The following is a 19,145-nucleotide window of genomic DNA, read 5'->3' on the forward strand; positions in this document are numbered from 1 at the left end:
TTTGTGTGTATTTGATATTTCTGAAGCTATGAGAGTTTCTTTGTGTTTATGCCTACTTACTTCTATCATTAGATCTCACAGTTTATGCTTTATATACACACTTTATTAGGTGTTCGCCCAACCATTCATTTTCTTCCACTTATCCAATCCAGGAGTGACACTGAGCTACGTATCATTTGTAGCTCTTAACTTTCAGAACGGGGACAATTTGGGTTGTTGCACCAATGTTTTTGACCTGTGTGCAGAAAATAAGCTCATGGGACTGCCTCCCACTTTAACCATTTTCTGTTCCGAGGTTTGCTCCTTGCCCAAATCATAATACATAGTGATTCCATTCCTAAAATAGCCATCTATATTTATTTAGACGCCCTCTGGTGAAGGCCACCAATGTCACCCTGACTCCCCTCTCCCTGCGATGGCTCATTGACCTCTGTTCTAAAGTTTTTTCAGGATGTCTGTCCCTCCATTAATCTACTGTTCACTGGTAGTAGCAGGTGGGAACAGCTCTGACATCGCACACACAAATGCAGGGCTGACTTATTTGGGCAGGTCTCTGGTGTGTCATCATTCAAACCCTTGGAGCACTGATTCTCTAAAGAAGTGTCTGAGTGCAGGAGGAAGCAGGGGTGTAAAAGGATTCCAGGGAACTGGGAGAGCCCTTTGTGAAATCATGTTTGCAGATCGATTTAAGTCAAGAGTGAAGTGCAAGGCTCATTTTTCACATTGAATTTAATCACCTTAAGCAATAGGATGTTTACTCGCTTAGAAAAAGGCATAGCATGAGGGCGCCAGTATAAATCACTGAGTTGAAGAGGCAACCCATATGCCAAAAGACTACTGTAGGGGCCCAGGCCCAGGCCTCCCTGTATATTGATTTCATCTTCTTCTTTTCTTTCCCTCTTTTTCTGTTCACTCTTCTTTTAAATTTCAACAGAACAGTAAAAACAAATCTTTTTTATTTGCTGCATATTTTTTTTAGCACTTAATCTTAGTAACATATTTATATGAACTGTAAAAAATATCCTTAATAAAAGTATTAATTTTGCTCACTTAATTGCAAAAAGTCAAAAAGATTCTTACTCCAGCGGTTGCTGAGTATTTGCACGTTTATTGGCTCATAGTCAAATTCTCCATAAATGGAAATGACTAGAATTCATTTTACATTTTCAGGTTTGGCCCAGTGCTTAACACTATTGCCTCACAGCAAGGGGGGTCCTGGGTTTGAACCCGGCTAGCAGTGTGAAGCCTGCACGGTTCCCTTCGTGTTCCACGGCTTCCTCCCACAGTCCTAAGATATGCTTGTTAGATTAATTGGCAATTCAACAATTGGTGTAGCCGTGACCGTCACAGGATAGCCCTGCAATGGGCTGGCGAACTGTCCAGGGTGTATCCTGGACATTTGCCTTGGGAAATGGGATAGACTCCAGTCCTACTGTGACCTTGATTGGATAAGCAGGAGAAAATAGATGAATGTGCAACCGACATGTGATACTTGTCAATCACAGGTGGTTTGTATACTCCAGATAATCCTCTCTTCTTAAACAGTATGTTTGAGATTTAAAAAAGAAAAAAAAAAGTGATATAATCAAACATTGGATTTCTATAGGACTTCTCTTGAGGTCTCTGATTTGACGTCTTTCGTATTGCTCAAGAATTGTCCACCATCTTGGAAGTGATGCAACCACTGGATGCTCGGGAAACGTGTATTCCCTGACTGGCTGGTAGTGGTTCCTGGAAGTTGGTGGCTCTTGTTGGATGAAATTGGTTGAAAAGAAGGTACTTCACCAAAAATCCTCCAGTTGCTAACCAATTGGCAACTGTGGCAAAGGTTTTAATGTTTACCTGCAAATACTTGCTAACTAGCCTAGGGGTCGTAACTGCAAATGGAACTTCGCCTTTTGAAACATGTTGGCTGAATAACGGAGGCACAGTGCAAACTTTTCAGGCAAACCGGCTCCATTTGTGGTTTGCTTTACAATTTTCAGTTTTCACAGAACTGAAAATTGTAACCATAACAATACTCAGTAATACACATCAGTAAGTTAACATTACATAGTGGTCACATGTCTGCAAACCCTCAATAGGATGAGAACTCTTTTTGCTATTAGCCCCTAGTAGCCATTAAAAAGAATGCAAGTTTCAGACACTATGTTAGCTTCTGGATTGAGAAACTGCATCGTCTACATAAATTAAATACTAACATAAGTTTTCCATGTTCAACATCTGAACTCATGGTTAGCATTCCAATATTTGTAATTTAGCAGTAAGAGCAACATCAGGAGAGACTTGGATTTTCTCAGTCATTTTATTGTTGTCCCCACTGTGTCAAGGAATTAACCTGAATCATCTTGAAGTACAAGTGTTAACCAGGTCATGGTAACTCATTGCTTTAATGCAAACACACGGGGACAATCAAATTAACGACCACAAACCAGAAATCAGTCAACTGTAATCTCATAACTTTATTGTCATAAAAAGAAATACATTTCTTACTTAATAAATTAAACAAAAATAAAATATCCAATACATTTTTCAAGTTCTTGTGAAATGATACCTGACATATTTGGGGAGGATGTAGATGTTTTATAAAAAAATAATAATAATAATAATAATAAAAAAAAAAATCACATTCAGCATCACAGCTTACATCAAGACACCATGCGATGTGCATGTCAATAAAAATAAAGCACTGCATACATGACATTTTACGCTATAATAAAAGGGGCAACGCATAAATAAAAAAACCTTAAAAACAGGCCACTGTAAAAATATGACATTTAATTTAAATTAAGAGGTTACAGCCTCACAGATGACTCTGATGCAATTTCCCGTTATGAGAAACCTACAGACCAACTCAAAACACGTTCACATGAGCCAAACACACCCAGTGAAACAAATGCTTGTTTCCAGGCAGTCTGCTTAATCAGCAGGTCACATTTCCTTCAGAGGCTTTTATAAAAACAGTGTCATGTTGATAAGCGCTCATGATCCTGCTGAAGGAAACTGATAACACTCCAATACGTATTATGGAGTGACTTACTCACCGAACAAGTCATATGCATGCTTAACATGCTTACACATATTGGTAGGAACTTCAGAGAAAAATAACCTGATAGCCAGCTGAGTGAGATGAATGAAACACTTTTCATCCTCCTTTTTGGAAAAGGTGTAATTCACTTGAGGAAGCATCAGTGCCCAAGTCATTCTGGTGCAATGCCACATGCAAAGTCATACAGTAATGTGAAAAATGTGAACATAGGAACTCTTAAAAGTGGAATGGTGCAAATGTGGTGCCACAAATAAAAAAGAAAAATGCAAATGTTGTGAAACTGAAAATCTGTCAACAGAAAAATAAATAAATAAAGCATGATATCTAGGGTGATTCGGAAGCAATGAAATTACTAAAAACTAAGAATTAAGTGCCTTTCTATGAATTTGTGACATTAACATAAGGGAATTTAAAATGTGGCTAATGATACTCACAAGTATCAGACAGCATTTGTCTATTTGGAGGCACTGTCCCATCTCTAGGGCAGGCAGTGTGGAGTAGAGACTGGAAACGAGGGCAGTGAGCCAAGTCATGGGTGAAATAACTCAAATAGGTGCAACATTCCTTGAATCTCGAGCCTACTCGCACCTTTGTGTCTCTGTATGACCGTTTTACATGCACATGAAATACTGCATTTGGGGCTTCTATTTGCAAATGTGTAAATGAAAAACAGAGCTAGGTTTTTGGTCCTTGAATGAGAAAACCTATTAAAGAAAACGGTAACTTGTGCAGTGAATGCAATGAGCATTCGAGCCTCTCTAGAACCGAGGCTTGTGTATTTGACATCCTGGCTCCGTCAGACACTATGACTCCCCTGTTATATAAGCCTGCATGTGGCTTTGCCTGTGGAGGTGGAATGGGTGGGGGAGTCTGCCCTTAAGCCAGAGCCTCCCCTGAACTGCATCATGTGAACACAGTGACTAAAACTGGCAATTGTGAACACATGCACTTGTGACTTTGTGAGACAGAGAGCGATGCTTTCAGGGGAAGAAAGTGGTTGAGTCTGTGGATGTGCGCTGAGTGCTGAAAATGAGTGTGAAGGTGTGTCTGAGAGGTACAATGTGACGGGCTTAACCACGTGATGTGTGTGTGTTCAAGAGAGGTCCCCTATACTGCAGAGTTAGAATCTCTCTTTGTGGTCAGAGGGCAACTATGTTGTTCCCGTGGTTGGGGAAGCAGAACAGTGAGTTTGAGGGGTCGTCACAGTCGTTTGGCAGCTCTGCGTCTGCTGCTGCCAGTGGATTCCTGCTAATGACCAATTCCAGGCTGTCTCCGGCCTCCATAATTAAGGGCACAGTTAGACAACAGTCCAAGTCCCTGGTCCTTACACGGTTCACCTGGGAAATGACAACCAGTTCTTTTACTATTCAGTACACACTTCTTTTCCCTGAAAGAGTCATTTGGTGGACGAGAGCTATTATTTCATAAAAACAACTAATGATGAAATGCAAAGTGGTGTATAAACAGTAGCAACAGAGTAAAGAGGAAACACTCAGTGGGATCCCTTAGGAGCCTAAGTCTTTTGCAGTGTAACTGAGGGAGGTTTCAGGGTGACCTCATCCACCCCTAATGCTTAAAGTAAAGTGGTTTCCCTGTCTCCCAAACTCCAAACTGGAAGCTGGTTCCACAGAAGAGAGGCCTGAAAGCTGAAGGCTCTGCCTCCCATTCTACTTTTAAATACCCCAGCAACTATAAGCACTGTTTTGCTGTGACATAACACTAGGAGATCTTTAGGATAAAATGGGAGTATTTGTGACCTTGCACGTGGAGAAAGATTATAAGTTTAATTCTGAATTTAATATGAAGACAAGCTTTTTTTTCCTGTTTTTTTTTTTCCCTTTTTTAAAATATTAGCCTTGAACAGCATATCCTCATCAAAAACAACTTCAGGATTCCTCACAGTCTTACTGGAGGTCAAGGTAATGCCACGTCATGTTTCTAATCCCAAGAGTGTTGCTTTCCGATGAATTATGACTGTGTCTTTGGCTAGTCAATAAGCTGGAATGAAAAATTGCTGCCACTCCTCTGTGGGCTGTGCTTTGATTCGATAGTGATTCACTTAAGCATATTCACCTTGCTGCGAATTTGTCGTTTGTGAATTTTTATGCTTAAAACATTATTTGCAGATTTTTGGTTTATTTTTTGATGGTCTGGAAGCAGACATGGTCACTATGGAGGGTTTTGGGGGCATCACTGGAAGAGAGAAGTTGCAGAGTGGGGTGCAGGACTGAATAATCAAGGTGTATCTAACAACGCAGCTGGTGAGTGTAAATGAAACGTCTCAGTGTTCTCACCCAACTTGCTGCAAAAAACCCAAAAAAACAAATGCATTTTCCAGCATGTGAAACTTTTTTTCCCCCCCTTTCCTTTTTGTAAAGGCAAACAGTACCTGAAGAATGCGGTCAAAAGGTTTCAACCCTGCTTGGTCAGCTGGGCCATCAGGCCGGATCATATTCACGTAGACACCCTTTTCCAGCAGCCCGTCTGACACACTGAAACCAAAGTCACGGCTTTCGCGATCCTTTCTTATAGTCACCTATAAACAGAGGGCAAATTGCAGTCATAGATAAAACATTCTTCAGCATTTGGAACCTTTTTCCTCATTGGCTTTGAAAGATGTACTCCAGCTATAGATTTTTGTGAAGAAAAATAAAACACTACAGAAATATTTGTATGCCTTTAGGTGAAGCAGAGGTAACAACCCCCCCCACCCCCAACCAAACAACTCAGGTCTGACATTGACGGTTGAGTCATAAGGCGACTTTGACATTAAACATTTTCTTGAAAAGGGAAACATCAAAGTAGAGTGTCTGAATGAGACACGGAAAAGCTATTGTTTCTTGGTGATCACTTCTCTGGAAAACGTTTTGCAAGATATTTTGGTACTTGGCATTAAGCACTGCCTTTCAAAGAGTTAGATGAGATCATTTTCTGTTTGTACATAATGCTAAACTAAGCAACCGGACACCCGACAATAACTTAAGAATGGAAACTAGTTTAAACAGCTGACCTGGCTCTGGACTGTACATTGTGTCTTTTATTGTGTCCACTCCCTGTGTAAAGACTAAACAATTACAATGCCCACAGCCACATGGCTCTTTGTTTCTCAATTTCCATGTTCCCTAAAACAAGGTTGGCAGCTTTAACCATAACCAAATAAAGCAGGTTTAAGCTTGTACTTGGTGATTTTTCCATGATAGCATATAGGTTGTGTCAACTAAAAATATTGTTAATTTCCACACTGCAGGACTGATGCCCTCTATTACTCCCAGTCATGGTGCGATGCACATATGACGCCAAACAGACTTCTCAGTGGGCGTGTAGTCACAAGTTTCACAGATAAAGCATCACATGAATTTGTCTCATGTGCCAGTCCTGACGAGGTAAGTCACGTAGAAGAGATAAACACGCATTACACACCGATTTTTACAGAACATGCTGTTCCATGTTCATCAAGTGTGCGTGCACTGGCAGGCCTATTACTACAGCTCAAGTTTAAAACCTGCAAATCGGATAACACGCAAGATACCAATGTAGGTATTAATTTTGTAAATGCAAAGTCTTTCAGATACTGTATTTAAACTTTGGTTTTCGTGAAAAATTGTCTCATGTACCAGAACGTGTGAGGAGATATCCAAAGTTAGAGTAGCTGATCTCTCACATACAACCCAAACTCCACAAATTTTGGGATGCTGTGTGAAATGCAAATAAAAGCAGAATGCAATGATTTGCAAATCTCACAAGCCTGTATTTTATTCACAGTAGAGGATACAAAACATTTCTAATGTTTAAACATTTTACAATTTCACAAAAAATAGCAAATTTTTAATATGATGGCAACAACAAGTGTCAAAACTTTCTATGGGGCAAGAAAGGCTGGGACGAAAACAACGACGACAACGACACGAGGCGCACACACACACGCGCAGCCTGTAATTACTGTACAGCGTTAAGAATAACTTTTTTTCTTCAAATTAAATAATTATTTCATGACCCTTTTTGTCACCTTGTGCAGTGCCAGAGCTGTAGGGAGCAAATTTTCAGAGTTGTCGCCTTTGACCCTGGATGAAACATCTCCGGCTCCAGTTGACATGTTCAGTTTGCTTTTGTTTATAGTTTCTCCATGGCTTCCTTCCCTCTTGATTGGACTTATTTCAGAGGGAAACACTGAGTCTTCATTTGTTTTGGTCTCATCTAGGTACAGACTAAGAGCGCTACCCGTCATGGATGCCTGAAAGACAAGAGAGGGATTATTAGAACATTTGTTTTAAAAAATAAATGATTTAAAAGGAACAAAGACTTATTTAGATTCACACACATAGATTAGAGGCCAAGGCATTGTGCAAAAGCCTTCTGCAGTCAGCATGGCAGCAGGTGCCCAGCTTGCCTTGTCAGATTTAATAACAGATTATAGCGATGATGGTTATCGTAATGCTTCATCTGGCATGTTCATTTAGGCCAATGCAAGTCTGAGAGTACACAAGTAGGACAAAGCTAGAGAGGAAACTGAAACAGAAGGGGGATGGAGATAACAGGCGGGCCTACCTCCAGCTCCCTGAGAATCTCTGACTGGCCGCAGGTCTCGAGGTCCTGCAGAGCCTGGGACCAGAAGCTGTCTTCCTGGTTCAGGGTGCCATGGCAACGAGGGGGGCTGACAAATCTATGACAATGCAGGAACCAAAGCATGAGAGCAGTCCTGCAGTCTGGATGTTGGCGCTGCATACAAAGGCAGCATGGGAAATGCAGTTTTTTTTGGGGCTGCAAAGCTGAAGAGTCCTTCTGAGAATCTCTCAGGACCACAGTGAGGGTTTAATGTAAAATCTTTCTCTTGTAACAGCTCAAAAGCCGCAGGAGTCCATTAGAATAAGATAAAGACTTCAAATTCACAAAGTGACGTCACCCCCCAAAAAAGCAGGAAATCTAAAGCACATGACATAAAAGTTCAGGGGGAAAAAGAAAAAAAAAGAAGAAGTGTGACGAGACAGATAAGGCTGATCCTTGGGCTCTTTGGATGTTTTTCTGAGGAAACTGTTTTTTTTGTATACGGACAGGGGTGACAGAAAAAGATGTACACATGTGAAACACCAAAGAGCTTGTGGGCAGTTAGTAAAGCAGATGAGAGAGAGAATACCTGAGAAAGAAGAGAAAAGGACAGTTTGGAAAAAGCACAAAAACATGAAGGCATACAACACAAAATGACAAAATAATCCAGAATGCACTTTTGTGAGTGACCTTAACGATCAGGGAAAGGAAACATCACAGGAGAGTTTGCTTATACAACATATTATTGAATTAAGAAAACCACTTAAAGCTAAACTGACAAAGATGTCGGAAACAAGAAGCCACCAAGGTGCACAAGAGCAAAAACAACTGCACATGTTTGACAGATGAGGTGGGTTTGGGTGTTGTCATGTTACTGAATAAGGATATTTGAGCTGCAACCTGACACATTGCACACACACAAAGCCAGTCCTGACAGATTCATCCAGTTAAAAATACTGATTTTTAAATTTTATTTGCTAATACTGTGTTTAATGCTGTCCCTGTTCAACTGCACCAGCATCACCCACCCTCAGACATTCACCAAACTAAATGTCTGGGATGGACCTCAGGGCCTCTGTACTTACCCAGGTATCTTGTCCCACTCATCCTCTGTGAATCTCCCATCATACAATGAGGTGTGGTGGACTAGGCCTGCAGAACTGGAAGTGGTTTGGCTCCTGTGCTTTGTGCGCCTCCACTCATTTGGGTTGAGCAGTATATCGGATCCTTTGTGAAGATATGTCCCTAAATGACGAGAAGAAAGAAAAATCTCATTAGATATGCAGGAGAATGTGGTTTATCTGAAGACTGCTCGTGAACATTAGATTTCACCTTGGCTACTGTAGCCTGCATCAAACCCCGAGCTATCCCAGGAGCTCATGGCAGAGTCTATACTGGGTATAGTGGCAGAGTAGAGCTCTGAGTGTTTACTGGTCTTCTGGGAGTCTGTCAGATCATCCTCTGTGTCGCTCAAAAACGCAGCTTCTCTTTCTAAAGGCCGCCGGCCGTCAGACTCTGGGAATGGACAGTGAGCTGGCATGAAACAAGATGTGCACTTTTTCACACCACCTGAGTAAAACACTGCAACACTTCCACAGCAGAAGCATTTATTTTCTGCCTTTTGTGTCCCTCATCTCTTAATTCCTTTGACAACAAGGTGTTTTGTAAAGATTTGAAAAGAATTTGCTTCACGCAAAGAGGGACTTTAAAAGCCCCAGAATATTTTTTTTTTTAAAATAAAGGATCTACTTAGGAATAATGTCTCAGATCCATAAAACAATTAAAGTAAAATTTGGTTCATTCTCTTCCCCTAACAATGAAAAACAAACGAAAAAATTTATACGATCAGCTTGTTTCTTGATCTTGAGGGTGACTGACTCCCCGGCCATCTGCAGGAGATGAATGGCCTCACTCAGTGGCTTTCCTTTCAGGCTGACACCATTGATGGCTAGGACTCGGTCCCCTATATGGATGGCTCCAGTCCTGCAGATTTAGAAGAGCAGATGAAGCAGAGATCTACCAGACAGTACCAACAGAGATGGTCAGGAGAGCTGTCAGGCTGCCAGCATGCTGACCCAGACAGAAACAAAGAGGCGTCTTGTTACAGGAGAAAAAAAAAACTAGCCAGCCATTGTTTACTGTCTCATTTATTAGGAAAGAAAAAAAAAGAAGAAAGAGGCAACTCAAGAGATGACCTGGCTTAAGGTCAATGCAGCACCATTTTCTTGTACTACTACCTTGAACCCCCCCTGCAGCTCCACATGTCACGCCCTGCCCTTCACTCACCTCTCAGCCAGGCCTTTCTTAGTGAGGCCAGAAATGACGATGGGATCAAAGGGCTCCTCTGTGCCAGAAATAGTGATGCCCAGTGGTCCGTTATATCTCTTCAACTCCACTGTGTAGATTATGGAGCCTGACATTTCCAACTCATCTACAGCATGCAAGGACAGAGGATAATGTACACTCAAGATATGAAGACTTACAATAAATTGTTTAAAACAAATTATCAAAAGAACGACTGATAATAGGAAATATTCACATTAAAAATTAAACCGTACAATATTAGAACTGGAACTTTTCCAGTGTAAGAACCAGTCAGCCAGCACGGGCTCTGGGTATGTGAGACACGAGCTTCTTTTTTCCAGAAATGCACCACAGAAGAGTTTGAGGTCACTCAACTGTTGTTTATGAAATGAAACCACATTTTTATGTTTGTTTGCTTTTGTAAATCTAGCATCAAACCGATCAAGTATTTCATGAGCAACAACTAATGATCCATGAAAATGTGGAACATGAGTTTGAGAGAAATGTTGACACTGGCCAATAAAGTAAAAAGATTAAGATAACTGGCGGAGAATGACAAATTGCCTTTTTATCCTTTTTGCTTGCCTTGAAGGCCATAATCGTCACCGAGTCACCTCTTCACTGCTGACAAGACTCATTGTCATTTCCTGTGTGGTCAATATTATTGTCACAGATAACAGAAACAAACTGCTTTTCATTTCAAAGCAATGACATTTCAAAGTGACCACAAATCTTTGAGAGGTTGCCTGCATGCACCAAAGAGTTTCCTGATCTAGATAAGGGTAACAGTTAGTCTCTGTGGTCATGCGCTGGTTCACACAGTGGGTCGAGACCTTTATTCTTCAGGTTCACTTTCTTATAAACTGGAGCACTTGTAATTTTTTTTTTTTTTTAATTATTATTAAATGAAACCACCCGAGAGGTTTAGAGGGCGACCAACTGACAAATATCTGACATCAAACCAGGACCCCTATCAAACCAAACAACTAATGGGATAATCTGGTTTAATCTCCGACAGTGCAATGTATTTTAAATGGTTCGTGTACCAATGTTGTCCTCATCTTTCTGGATTCGGAGTTTGACCATATCTTCTGCTTGTTCCAAGACATGCATCGCGTCTTCCATTGTGCAGTTTTCCAGACGCACCGAGTCGATGGCCAGCAGCCGGTCTCCGGGCTCCAGAGTGCCTGTTCTGCAGGACCCAAGAGCAAGAAGATCACAACTGTTAAACTGGGACCGGCCACTCCTCCCGACTCACTGTCAGAATCCTATTAGCTTCATGTCTCAGTGGGATCCTTGGGGGTGACCGTAACCTCACCCTCAGCCTACTCAACACTGAGCCCTTCTGAAATGAAGTTGCTGTGGCCTACTGATCCAGTTTTTATACCTCAATCCAATTAGGCTTTTGTTATATAGTGGATAGACAAAATGTAATTTTGTAATTAATAATCCCACCTAGCCCCAGAAAACCTAGATCACCCTGAAGTGTTGAGAAGTCTTAGAAGTTTGACTTCTATTAAAAAAAAATAATAATATCAGTATGACCCAGCCCTGAAAAAGCTGGACTAATAAATCATTCAACATTATGAGCTCAACATGATGACAGCACATACCTGTGCGCAATGCTTCCTTTTCTGATGTCAGAGATGATGAGGGGCTTGCCAGGTTTTTTACTCGCTGTTAAAAACAGAATACATTTTTTTGACATTTCAGGCAGCAAGATATGACGATTAAACCAGTTTAACTAACTAAGCACTTTAGTCTCTTAGTTTCCTTTTCGTTTTGTTGCCCTGTCAATGTCGGCTTCCTGCTTGTGTCTTTTTTTGTTTAAAGATGGTTAGAGTAGACAGGGTAATGATGACTGTTGGTACAGGCCAGTATTATTCAGAGGTAATGAGGTATGAGCTTCATGCCTTTTTTCCCCTCTCTCCTTTTTATGGATCACAGAACATTGATTCACGGGAGAGTTTCAATATGCAAACATTTTGAGCAACACTGCCCCCTTCTGGGTGTCTCGCATTCAACAAACCCACCACTGATGGTGATGCCCAGCTCCATCCCTCGCCGTTTGGGGAGTTTAACATGGAAAGTGCCGCTGCTGGGAACCACCGACTCTGATTGAGATTTAGAACAATGTTAAAAGGGAAAATGGAAAAGCTTATACGATTTCACAATATGAAGTTACTGTTCCTGTGCAATACCTGCAACATCGAACTCAATCTCCAGTGTGACCTTGTTAGCCAGAGCAGAGTCTCTAAGCAGCTGATGAGCTTCCTCCAAAGTGCCATCTTCAGTTGGGATCCCATTAATGAACAACAATCTGTCGCCAACCTGCAGCAGCCCACACCTTCACGCAGCAAAACACACAAATATGAAAAGAACAGATTTTAATTTCACTTTCTGCCCATAACTGTTTGAAAATGTGTTTTTTTTTTAATGAAGAAAAAGAAAAGGTTGTCGTGTTCTCAAGAGTGTGATAGTTTTGTTTTTAAAACCAGAGAAACCTGAGAACAAATGACAAAATATCAGCTTTTTAGTTCAAACTAATACAACCGTCCTGAAATAAATCCTCCCTTTATGACAATCTTAAATGTTCTTTTTTATTTCCAGGGGGAAACAGGAGCTAACGTTATTTTAAATAGGACAAATCTACAGATGTTGCTTAGACATGGCTGACAATTTTCTTCACCTCAGTGAAGGGAAAAACACAAGTCTGTTTCTGGCCCTGTCAGATTTGTCCCAAAGGTCACGGGCAATCTAGGTCCTGTTGCCATATCTGCCAAACCTATGTGAAACCTAACCTTTGGGTAACCTTTGACTTAGCTTTCACTCTGGATGCTCACATTCAGTTTCAGGTTTGCTCCTGCTTTTAAATAACTTCAAATCTGTTGCCATGTTGAGCTTCATTGTGTCACACTCATCAAATCATTGTTTGTCTTAAAATGTGTCATTTCAGCAGGTTTATAACCAAGTCTCCTAATTCAGGTCCAGCGGATCCCCCTTAACGTCAGTGTTCACTTTAATATTCTGGTTTTTACTTTTAGAGCTCTGCATGGAGAAGCACCAATCATACATCCCCAGGAGGTGCCTGAGGTCATGTGATCACAGCATGCTGGCTGTGCAGCATATATGGTTGAGACGTAAAGAAGAGTTTTTGCCTCCAGACGCAGGATCTCTGAGAGTGAAATCAGTAGACTTGGTAGTCTCTTTCAAAAAGCAGCTTAAAAAATATAAATAAAAGTTAAAATCTTTGTTTTATTGTCTTATAAAATTATTACAGATATTGATTCAAGTTTATATTCATCGGGTATCATTTTTACTAGGGGTGCAACGATACACAAAATTCACGGTTCGGTTCAATACTTTGGTGTCACGGTTCGATATTTTTTCGATACAAAAAAAATGTTCATGCCTTTTTAATTTGTCATTTATTAAAATTATAAATATATATTTTAAGGCAAAAGTACAGTTTTTAAATTTAATGTTGCTGAAACAAAAGTAATTAAAAAAATAAATATATCTCAGGGCTCTCAAAATTTCAAAATCCCTGGTAGCCCTTCGGGCAGGGACTCTTCAGTTTTTGGTAGCCCAAAATAAATTTAAGCAGCCAGAATAAAAAAAAAGAGCAATTTTTTGATTGATGTTTTGTTTCCTTTACAATATTATACTTTAATGTATAATATTGTAAAGGAAATAAAACATTAATCAAAAATTGTTGAAAAACAAATTACAACATTGTATAAAAATTACAATCATCAACTCAAATACTTGGTTCTAATTGAACAGAAATTTCTATGAACTTGTAAGAACTGTGTAGGACATGAATCAGTCTGTGTCAGATCCTGAATTTGAAATTTCCACTGAAGTCACGGGTAAGAGACAAGTGGAACCAAGATCTAGGCCATTTGCTTTTTGAAGTTTGCAAAGACTGCTAAATGTTGCCAGTGGTAGTTCACTCTTTGCAACATAGTACGCTGTTCTAAACAGATTTTTCAGGTTTATTTTTAGTATGTTATTTGCAATCTGTGTTTGTTCTGGGAAAGATATTGCAGACTGAGCAATAATGTATTTCTTGCATTTCTCATGGGTTCTAATGGGGCCTTTCTTAAAATGACTGGTCCCAGTAACAAAGGCGCTTGTCGACTCAGAAATCGAGAGAAAACCAACAATACACCTGGCAGAACATCATGTTATTTATACGGGTGCACATAAGTGGTCCGCATGTGCGCATTCGCTGTCAAAATAAAAGACGCGCACCAGATAAGAGGTCGCAACGCGCGTTTGCGTCCATATAAAAAGCACTGTTTTTGTCCACTAGAGTGGGATTTTCACGGCACATTCCGCACCACATCTCTGTGCGTTCATCATTTGTTTGAAGCCAGCTCACCTCCTGCAACCACTTTTCCGAGAATACGTGCTGCTTTTGTGGTTCGGACTCCTTCTGACATTTGTTTGGAGGTGGAGGAACACCAAAGTAATTGCTTAAAGGAGCTTCTTCGACATCTTTAAGAGTTCTAAACAAATGTCTGTCCTCCTCCAGAAAATCTTATGTATGCAAACACGCATTGCAACTTCATATCTTGTGCGCGTTTTTTATTGTTTTTTTTTTGACAGCGAATGCGCACCTGCGGACCACTTATGTGCAGCCGCAGTCATATAGCTCGTCATATTGCAGCCACAGAAATTCTTTTGTCCATGAAACCATAAAGTTGCACTTTCTTTTTGCCTTATAGTCTGATTTGTCATAACTTCTCCGTTTTGTGGTAAGCTTTTCTTCGGCTGTCACTTCTTCACCCTGACCTGTCTTATTTGGCTCAGCAGAACTAAAATATATATCCTGCTGCTTTTACACACACACCCACACATAACTGTCAGCGATTCTCTGTGCGATCAACCTCTCACATGTTTAAGCTTGCTGCGGGAGATTTCACTTGTCATGTTTGCATAGTAAGCTAACAATTAATAAGACGATGTCAGAGAAATTGGTGCACAAATTATCATCACTTACAGATCAGTGCTGTCGCTCTCTACACACAGTTCGTGGGATTGCAAAGTGAAAGCAAAAAAACAAGCGCAAATTCAAACGCGATTTCAATATGTCATATATTGACAGTGGCTCACCGATGCCAATGACATAATTACCCAGCTACATTTCCGAAAGAATGCAAAAGCATTGACATATATTTTTCCTTCCTACAAAAGCCCGACGGGCAGGGGAGAGAAAGATTTTGGTACCCCGACTGAAAAAAATCGCTAGCCCCAGGACGTTGGGCTAGCGATTTTGCGAGCCCTGTATCTGATTGAGGAATCACTCATCTTTGGAAAAGAGAGTTTATTACAGAGAAATGGCTCTTTCCCAAATAAAAGCTATACTATCCGCTTCTTCTGGGCTATATTCCCAGCAGCATATTGTAGCGGGTCAGGGCTGTTCGGGGTTCTGTTTGTACAGTTATGTTTTGTTTATGTTGCCATAGTGACGGGTGACGCCCTCTCGCTGCGACGGTGTGTCCTTCCGGGGTCAGAGGGCGCCCTGTGTGTTGTTGTTGTTGCTATGCGGTTGCTGTGCTGAGCAGTTAGCTAGCGGCAGTGTTGTTCTGCAGATGTCAATAAACGGCTGTGCTCCCTGGCTAGCTCACGGGAAGCAAGACCAAACGACACCTCTGTCTCCTCCTTGTCTGAGCTCGCCACATTGGTGTCAGAAGTGGGATGATGGTGGCACCCCATGTTCTGACCCGAGTGACTTTTCCCCCGCCGGTCGTGACCGGCCGGTGCGCCAAAAGAAGGCACCTGGACATTTGCAGGACTTTGTGTGGGGTAATGGGGTCGTCGGGGACGACTGACCCCTTAGCGGGTCAGGGCTGTTCGGGGTTCTGTTTGTACAGTTATGTTTTGTTTATGTTGCCATAGTGACGGGTGACGCCCTCTCGCTGCGACGGTGTGTCCTTCCGGGGTCAGAGGGCGCCCTGTGTGTTGTTGTTGTTGCTATGCGGTTGCTGTGCTGAGTAGTTAGCTAGCGGCAGTGTTCTTCTGCAGATGTCAATAAACGGCTGTGCTCCCTGGCTAGCTCACGGGAAGCAAGACCAAACGACACCTCCGTCTCCACCTTGTCTGAGCTCGCCACAATATTAAACATATCAGGTCCCCATAAGGAGAATCATGTGCTAACGGCTGTCTAAATGACTCGGGTAAAGTTTGTAGCATACATGCTTGTTGTTTTTGTCTGCTTCCACTTGTCTTTGCACTAGGATGATGTCGCGGTAAATGTGCAGTCATATTCGTTGTGTTCCCACTAGTGCTGTCAGCGTTAATCTCGTTGAAATGACGTTAACGCCACAACACTGCAAATCTCCGTTAACAGCTACCCCTGATCGCCCTGTGCGTGGGGCTAGACGGCCAACACGTTAACGAGCTAACTGCGCTAACACACTAGTTCCCACCCATGTAATTGAGCATTGCATGGCACATCCAACATACTGTTTTACTTTAGTCCATGACGCGCTTACCTTCAGGGTCATACGTCACATGAAAACCAAAATAATTCCAAACGCCAGATCTGAATGAGGGTGGGGGAGGTTCAATTTGCCATGTTGCAAGGAGAGCTTAACTTCTGTCTTGCTAGCTTGCCCTGCACTCTTCCTTCTGAGATGCTGTCTGTGTTGAGCTCTCAGTGGATCTGCGCTCGACAGTGCAGCCTAGGCGGAGTAGTCGAACGCAGATTCACTGAGCGCTCAACACAGGCAGCATCGTCAGAAGGAAAGTTGATAAAATTACAAATTTTGTATTGTTCGATACATATGCGTACCGAACCGAAAGCACTGTATCGAACGGTTCAATATCGATACGAGTATTGTTGCACCCCTAATTTTTACCATGTTGTCTCCACTGAGTGGAGGTAACAATGAATCCCAAACACGTCACCACACACACCAAAATCTAAAGCAATCGGAAGCATCCATTTAACATAAGCAAGGCACGTTTGAAACTCTGATGAGCCACACTGTGTCATGTACTTTAACACCACATGTCAAATAGTGTGAATGTTTAAAATGCCATCCATAACATGAAATGCAGGCCCGAGGCTCGACATGAACACATTCACAAAACTGCCCTTTTGTGAACTTTAAAACTACCTCCGCACGCAAAAATGTATGAAGGAGAAAAAAAAATGTAAAAAAATATAACACATTTAAATTGTGAGTTCAAACGCAGAGGCCCTGTCAGCTAATATTAATTCACTAACCACCGCTGCTCATTAACCTTGTGGGGAGGTTGAGACAACAGCATCACAGTCAGATGCTGTACTTGAGTCACTCCTGTCCAACTGCTGCTGGACTAATCATGTTACAACACCCAGGGGAGGCAGCCCTGCACCGCCAGCAGACACCATCATTAATCTTGCACCACAACAACAATAGATAGGCCTACTACAAGTTGGCCACATCTGAGCTGCGTGTTAATTAGACTGCAACACAGAGTCTTGGTCAATACAGAACACAGCTGTAATGTAATGTAAATATTAATGGTTGAACCCTCAGCAGCGCTGTAATCTTGGCCGGCCACACGCCTCTTTTTTTAAGTGGAGATTTATGGGATTTTTCACTGAGTGGGTTTGACTTCTGGAAATAGACATTGCTGCTGATAGAGTACCACAGGAATGATCAGTTACTACCTTTATATTCAAGGGAAGGGCGAAATGCATGCAGCAATATCTCCAAAACATCTCACACAAAAACCAACAAACCAACCAAAAATGTGCAAACTTAATCTGACATGTAATACTTCCAACATGACCTTGTTGGTAACTTCAAACCTTGCCAAGAAGATGCTCAAAACTCAAATATCTGTCTTGTAAATTACACTATATGGGCAAAAGTACAGGAGCCGATTGACCATGGAAACCTGTGCCTCAGCTTTTGGTGTTTGCCAACTATTCACATAGTTGTTGTTGATCCTGTCAGTGATGGGAAGTATATAAAATCTCAACGCATCCTGTATAGAAATTGAATAGGAGAATTTAGGGGTGATTTCTTTGTCATTTAGATATCAGGCTTTCTTCCCCCCACAAATGGCAGGTCATTGTGAATAATTAACAATAAGGCACTCTAGTTCAAGGTGACTGCCTACATGATGTGTGTTTACTTGTTAGGCGTCTCATTGCGTTACCTCTCAGCTGGGCTGTCGGGCTCAATAAAGCGGATGACCGGGGGAGCGGATAGGGTTTCTGTGGCAAAGACACCTCCCTGCAGCTGGATCCCAAAACCTGTGAGTGGATCCCCCCTCAGGATGACCTCGCTCGTTTCCACATGAAAAACCTGTCCCCCCGGGCCGACAGAGCTCGATGCCAAAGATACTGTGGGAGGAGGAGGGAGGGAAGGAGGGGACACATCAGAGGCAGACAAATAGTGCAAGAAAGGGATTGTGGGAGACAGGGAGGAGGTTAAGGGGAAAAGACGTGCGCCCACAGAGATGACATGGGAATGGGAAGGGAATGAGTCACTTAATCAGAGTTTATGTCAGTCATGCTTACGTCAGCAATCAGTCAAATCTGTTCACACACACACACACACAAACAGGGTGAAACAGTAAAAAGGTGGCTTGCATATTAAAAGCTCAGTTCACTCAAATAACAAAACACTAATTTTGACACTTTACAGCAAACAGCTGCCCCCAAATGACCATAGAGCTGAATCAACAACCCCCTCCCTGTAATCTAAGAGTCCTGCAACAAATTACTAGCTTAGTTGTACCCAATTCATTGGTAAGGTGTATATCTTGCGCTTCTGGAACCAAAAAAAGCTGCACAACCTGATTAAAACAGTTTTAAATAAGAAAATACTTGAACTGAACCAAGCCTTTAATTTGGAGGGGAAAGAGGAAAAAGAAGGTGGTTTGCTATACATGAGCTCTTGTGGTCCTTCTTTCTGTTCCTCCTCTTGCCGGTGGAGCTCCGAGGGCTGGTGGGAGTGATGGGAAGGATGGGGCAGGGTAGCGTGTTGCTACCCTGGCTGCTGAAGCCTGAGGTGGCTGTGGAGGAAGGGGAGAAGCCACCACTCACCAGAGCTGAAAGGAAACACGTATCAAAAGGCTGGTACAGTAAGCTCTAAATTCATCATCCACAGCAGCACCATTGGAACATGCAACAAAAGAAAGAAACCAGTGTTGGGGTAAACCTCTTGGAAAAAAGATTTAACAATCATGCTGAAGAAAGGGCTCCTGCTGTGGTGTCTTGCCAGCAGCAGTGCTGTCACAA

The 19,145-nt window shown here is 41.8% G+C and overlaps 1 protein-coding gene across 1 annotated transcript in view; it reads right to left on the bottom strand.

Moving 5' to 3' along the window:
• Positions 1–2,442: 2,442 nt before the first annotated feature.
• grip2a (glutamate receptor interacting protein 2a) overlaps positions 2,443–19,145 on the bottom strand; it is a 30,836-nt gene continuing 14,133 nt past the window's right edge. Inside the window, exons 11-24 of the mRNA XM_082519037.1 lie at positions 18,794–18,955; positions 18,059–18,245; positions 12,097–12,242; positions 11,929–12,009; positions 11,509–11,572; positions 10,942–11,087; positions 9,878–10,022; positions 9,435–9,574; positions 8,924–9,106; positions 8,677–8,836; positions 7,595–7,709; positions 7,056–7,280; positions 5,439–5,585; positions 2,443–4,386 (exon numbers count right to left, since the gene is read on the bottom strand). Of these exons, the coding sequence (XP_082375163.1) occupies positions 4,189–4,386; positions 5,439–5,585; positions 7,056–7,280; positions 7,595–7,709; positions 8,677–8,836; positions 8,924–9,106; positions 9,435–9,574; positions 9,878–10,022; positions 10,942–11,087; positions 11,509–11,572; positions 11,929–12,009; positions 12,097–12,242; positions 18,059–18,245; positions 18,794–18,955 (2,099 nt within the window). The 3' untranslated portion in view covers positions 2,443–4,188. The remainder of the gene's footprint in view (positions 4,387–5,438; positions 5,586–7,055; positions 7,281–7,594; positions 7,710–8,676; positions 8,837–8,923; positions 9,107–9,434; positions 9,575–9,877; positions 10,023–10,941; positions 11,088–11,508; positions 11,573–11,928; positions 12,010–12,096; positions 12,243–18,058; positions 18,246–18,793; positions 18,956–19,145) is intronic.

This window comes from Aulonocara stuartgranti (genome assembly GCF_965226115.1).
Source record: "Aulonocara stuartgranti genome assembly, chromosome: 20".
NCBI classification, from domain to species: domain Eukaryota; kingdom Metazoa; phylum Chordata; class Actinopteri; order Cichliformes; family Cichlidae; genus Aulonocara; species Aulonocara stuartgranti.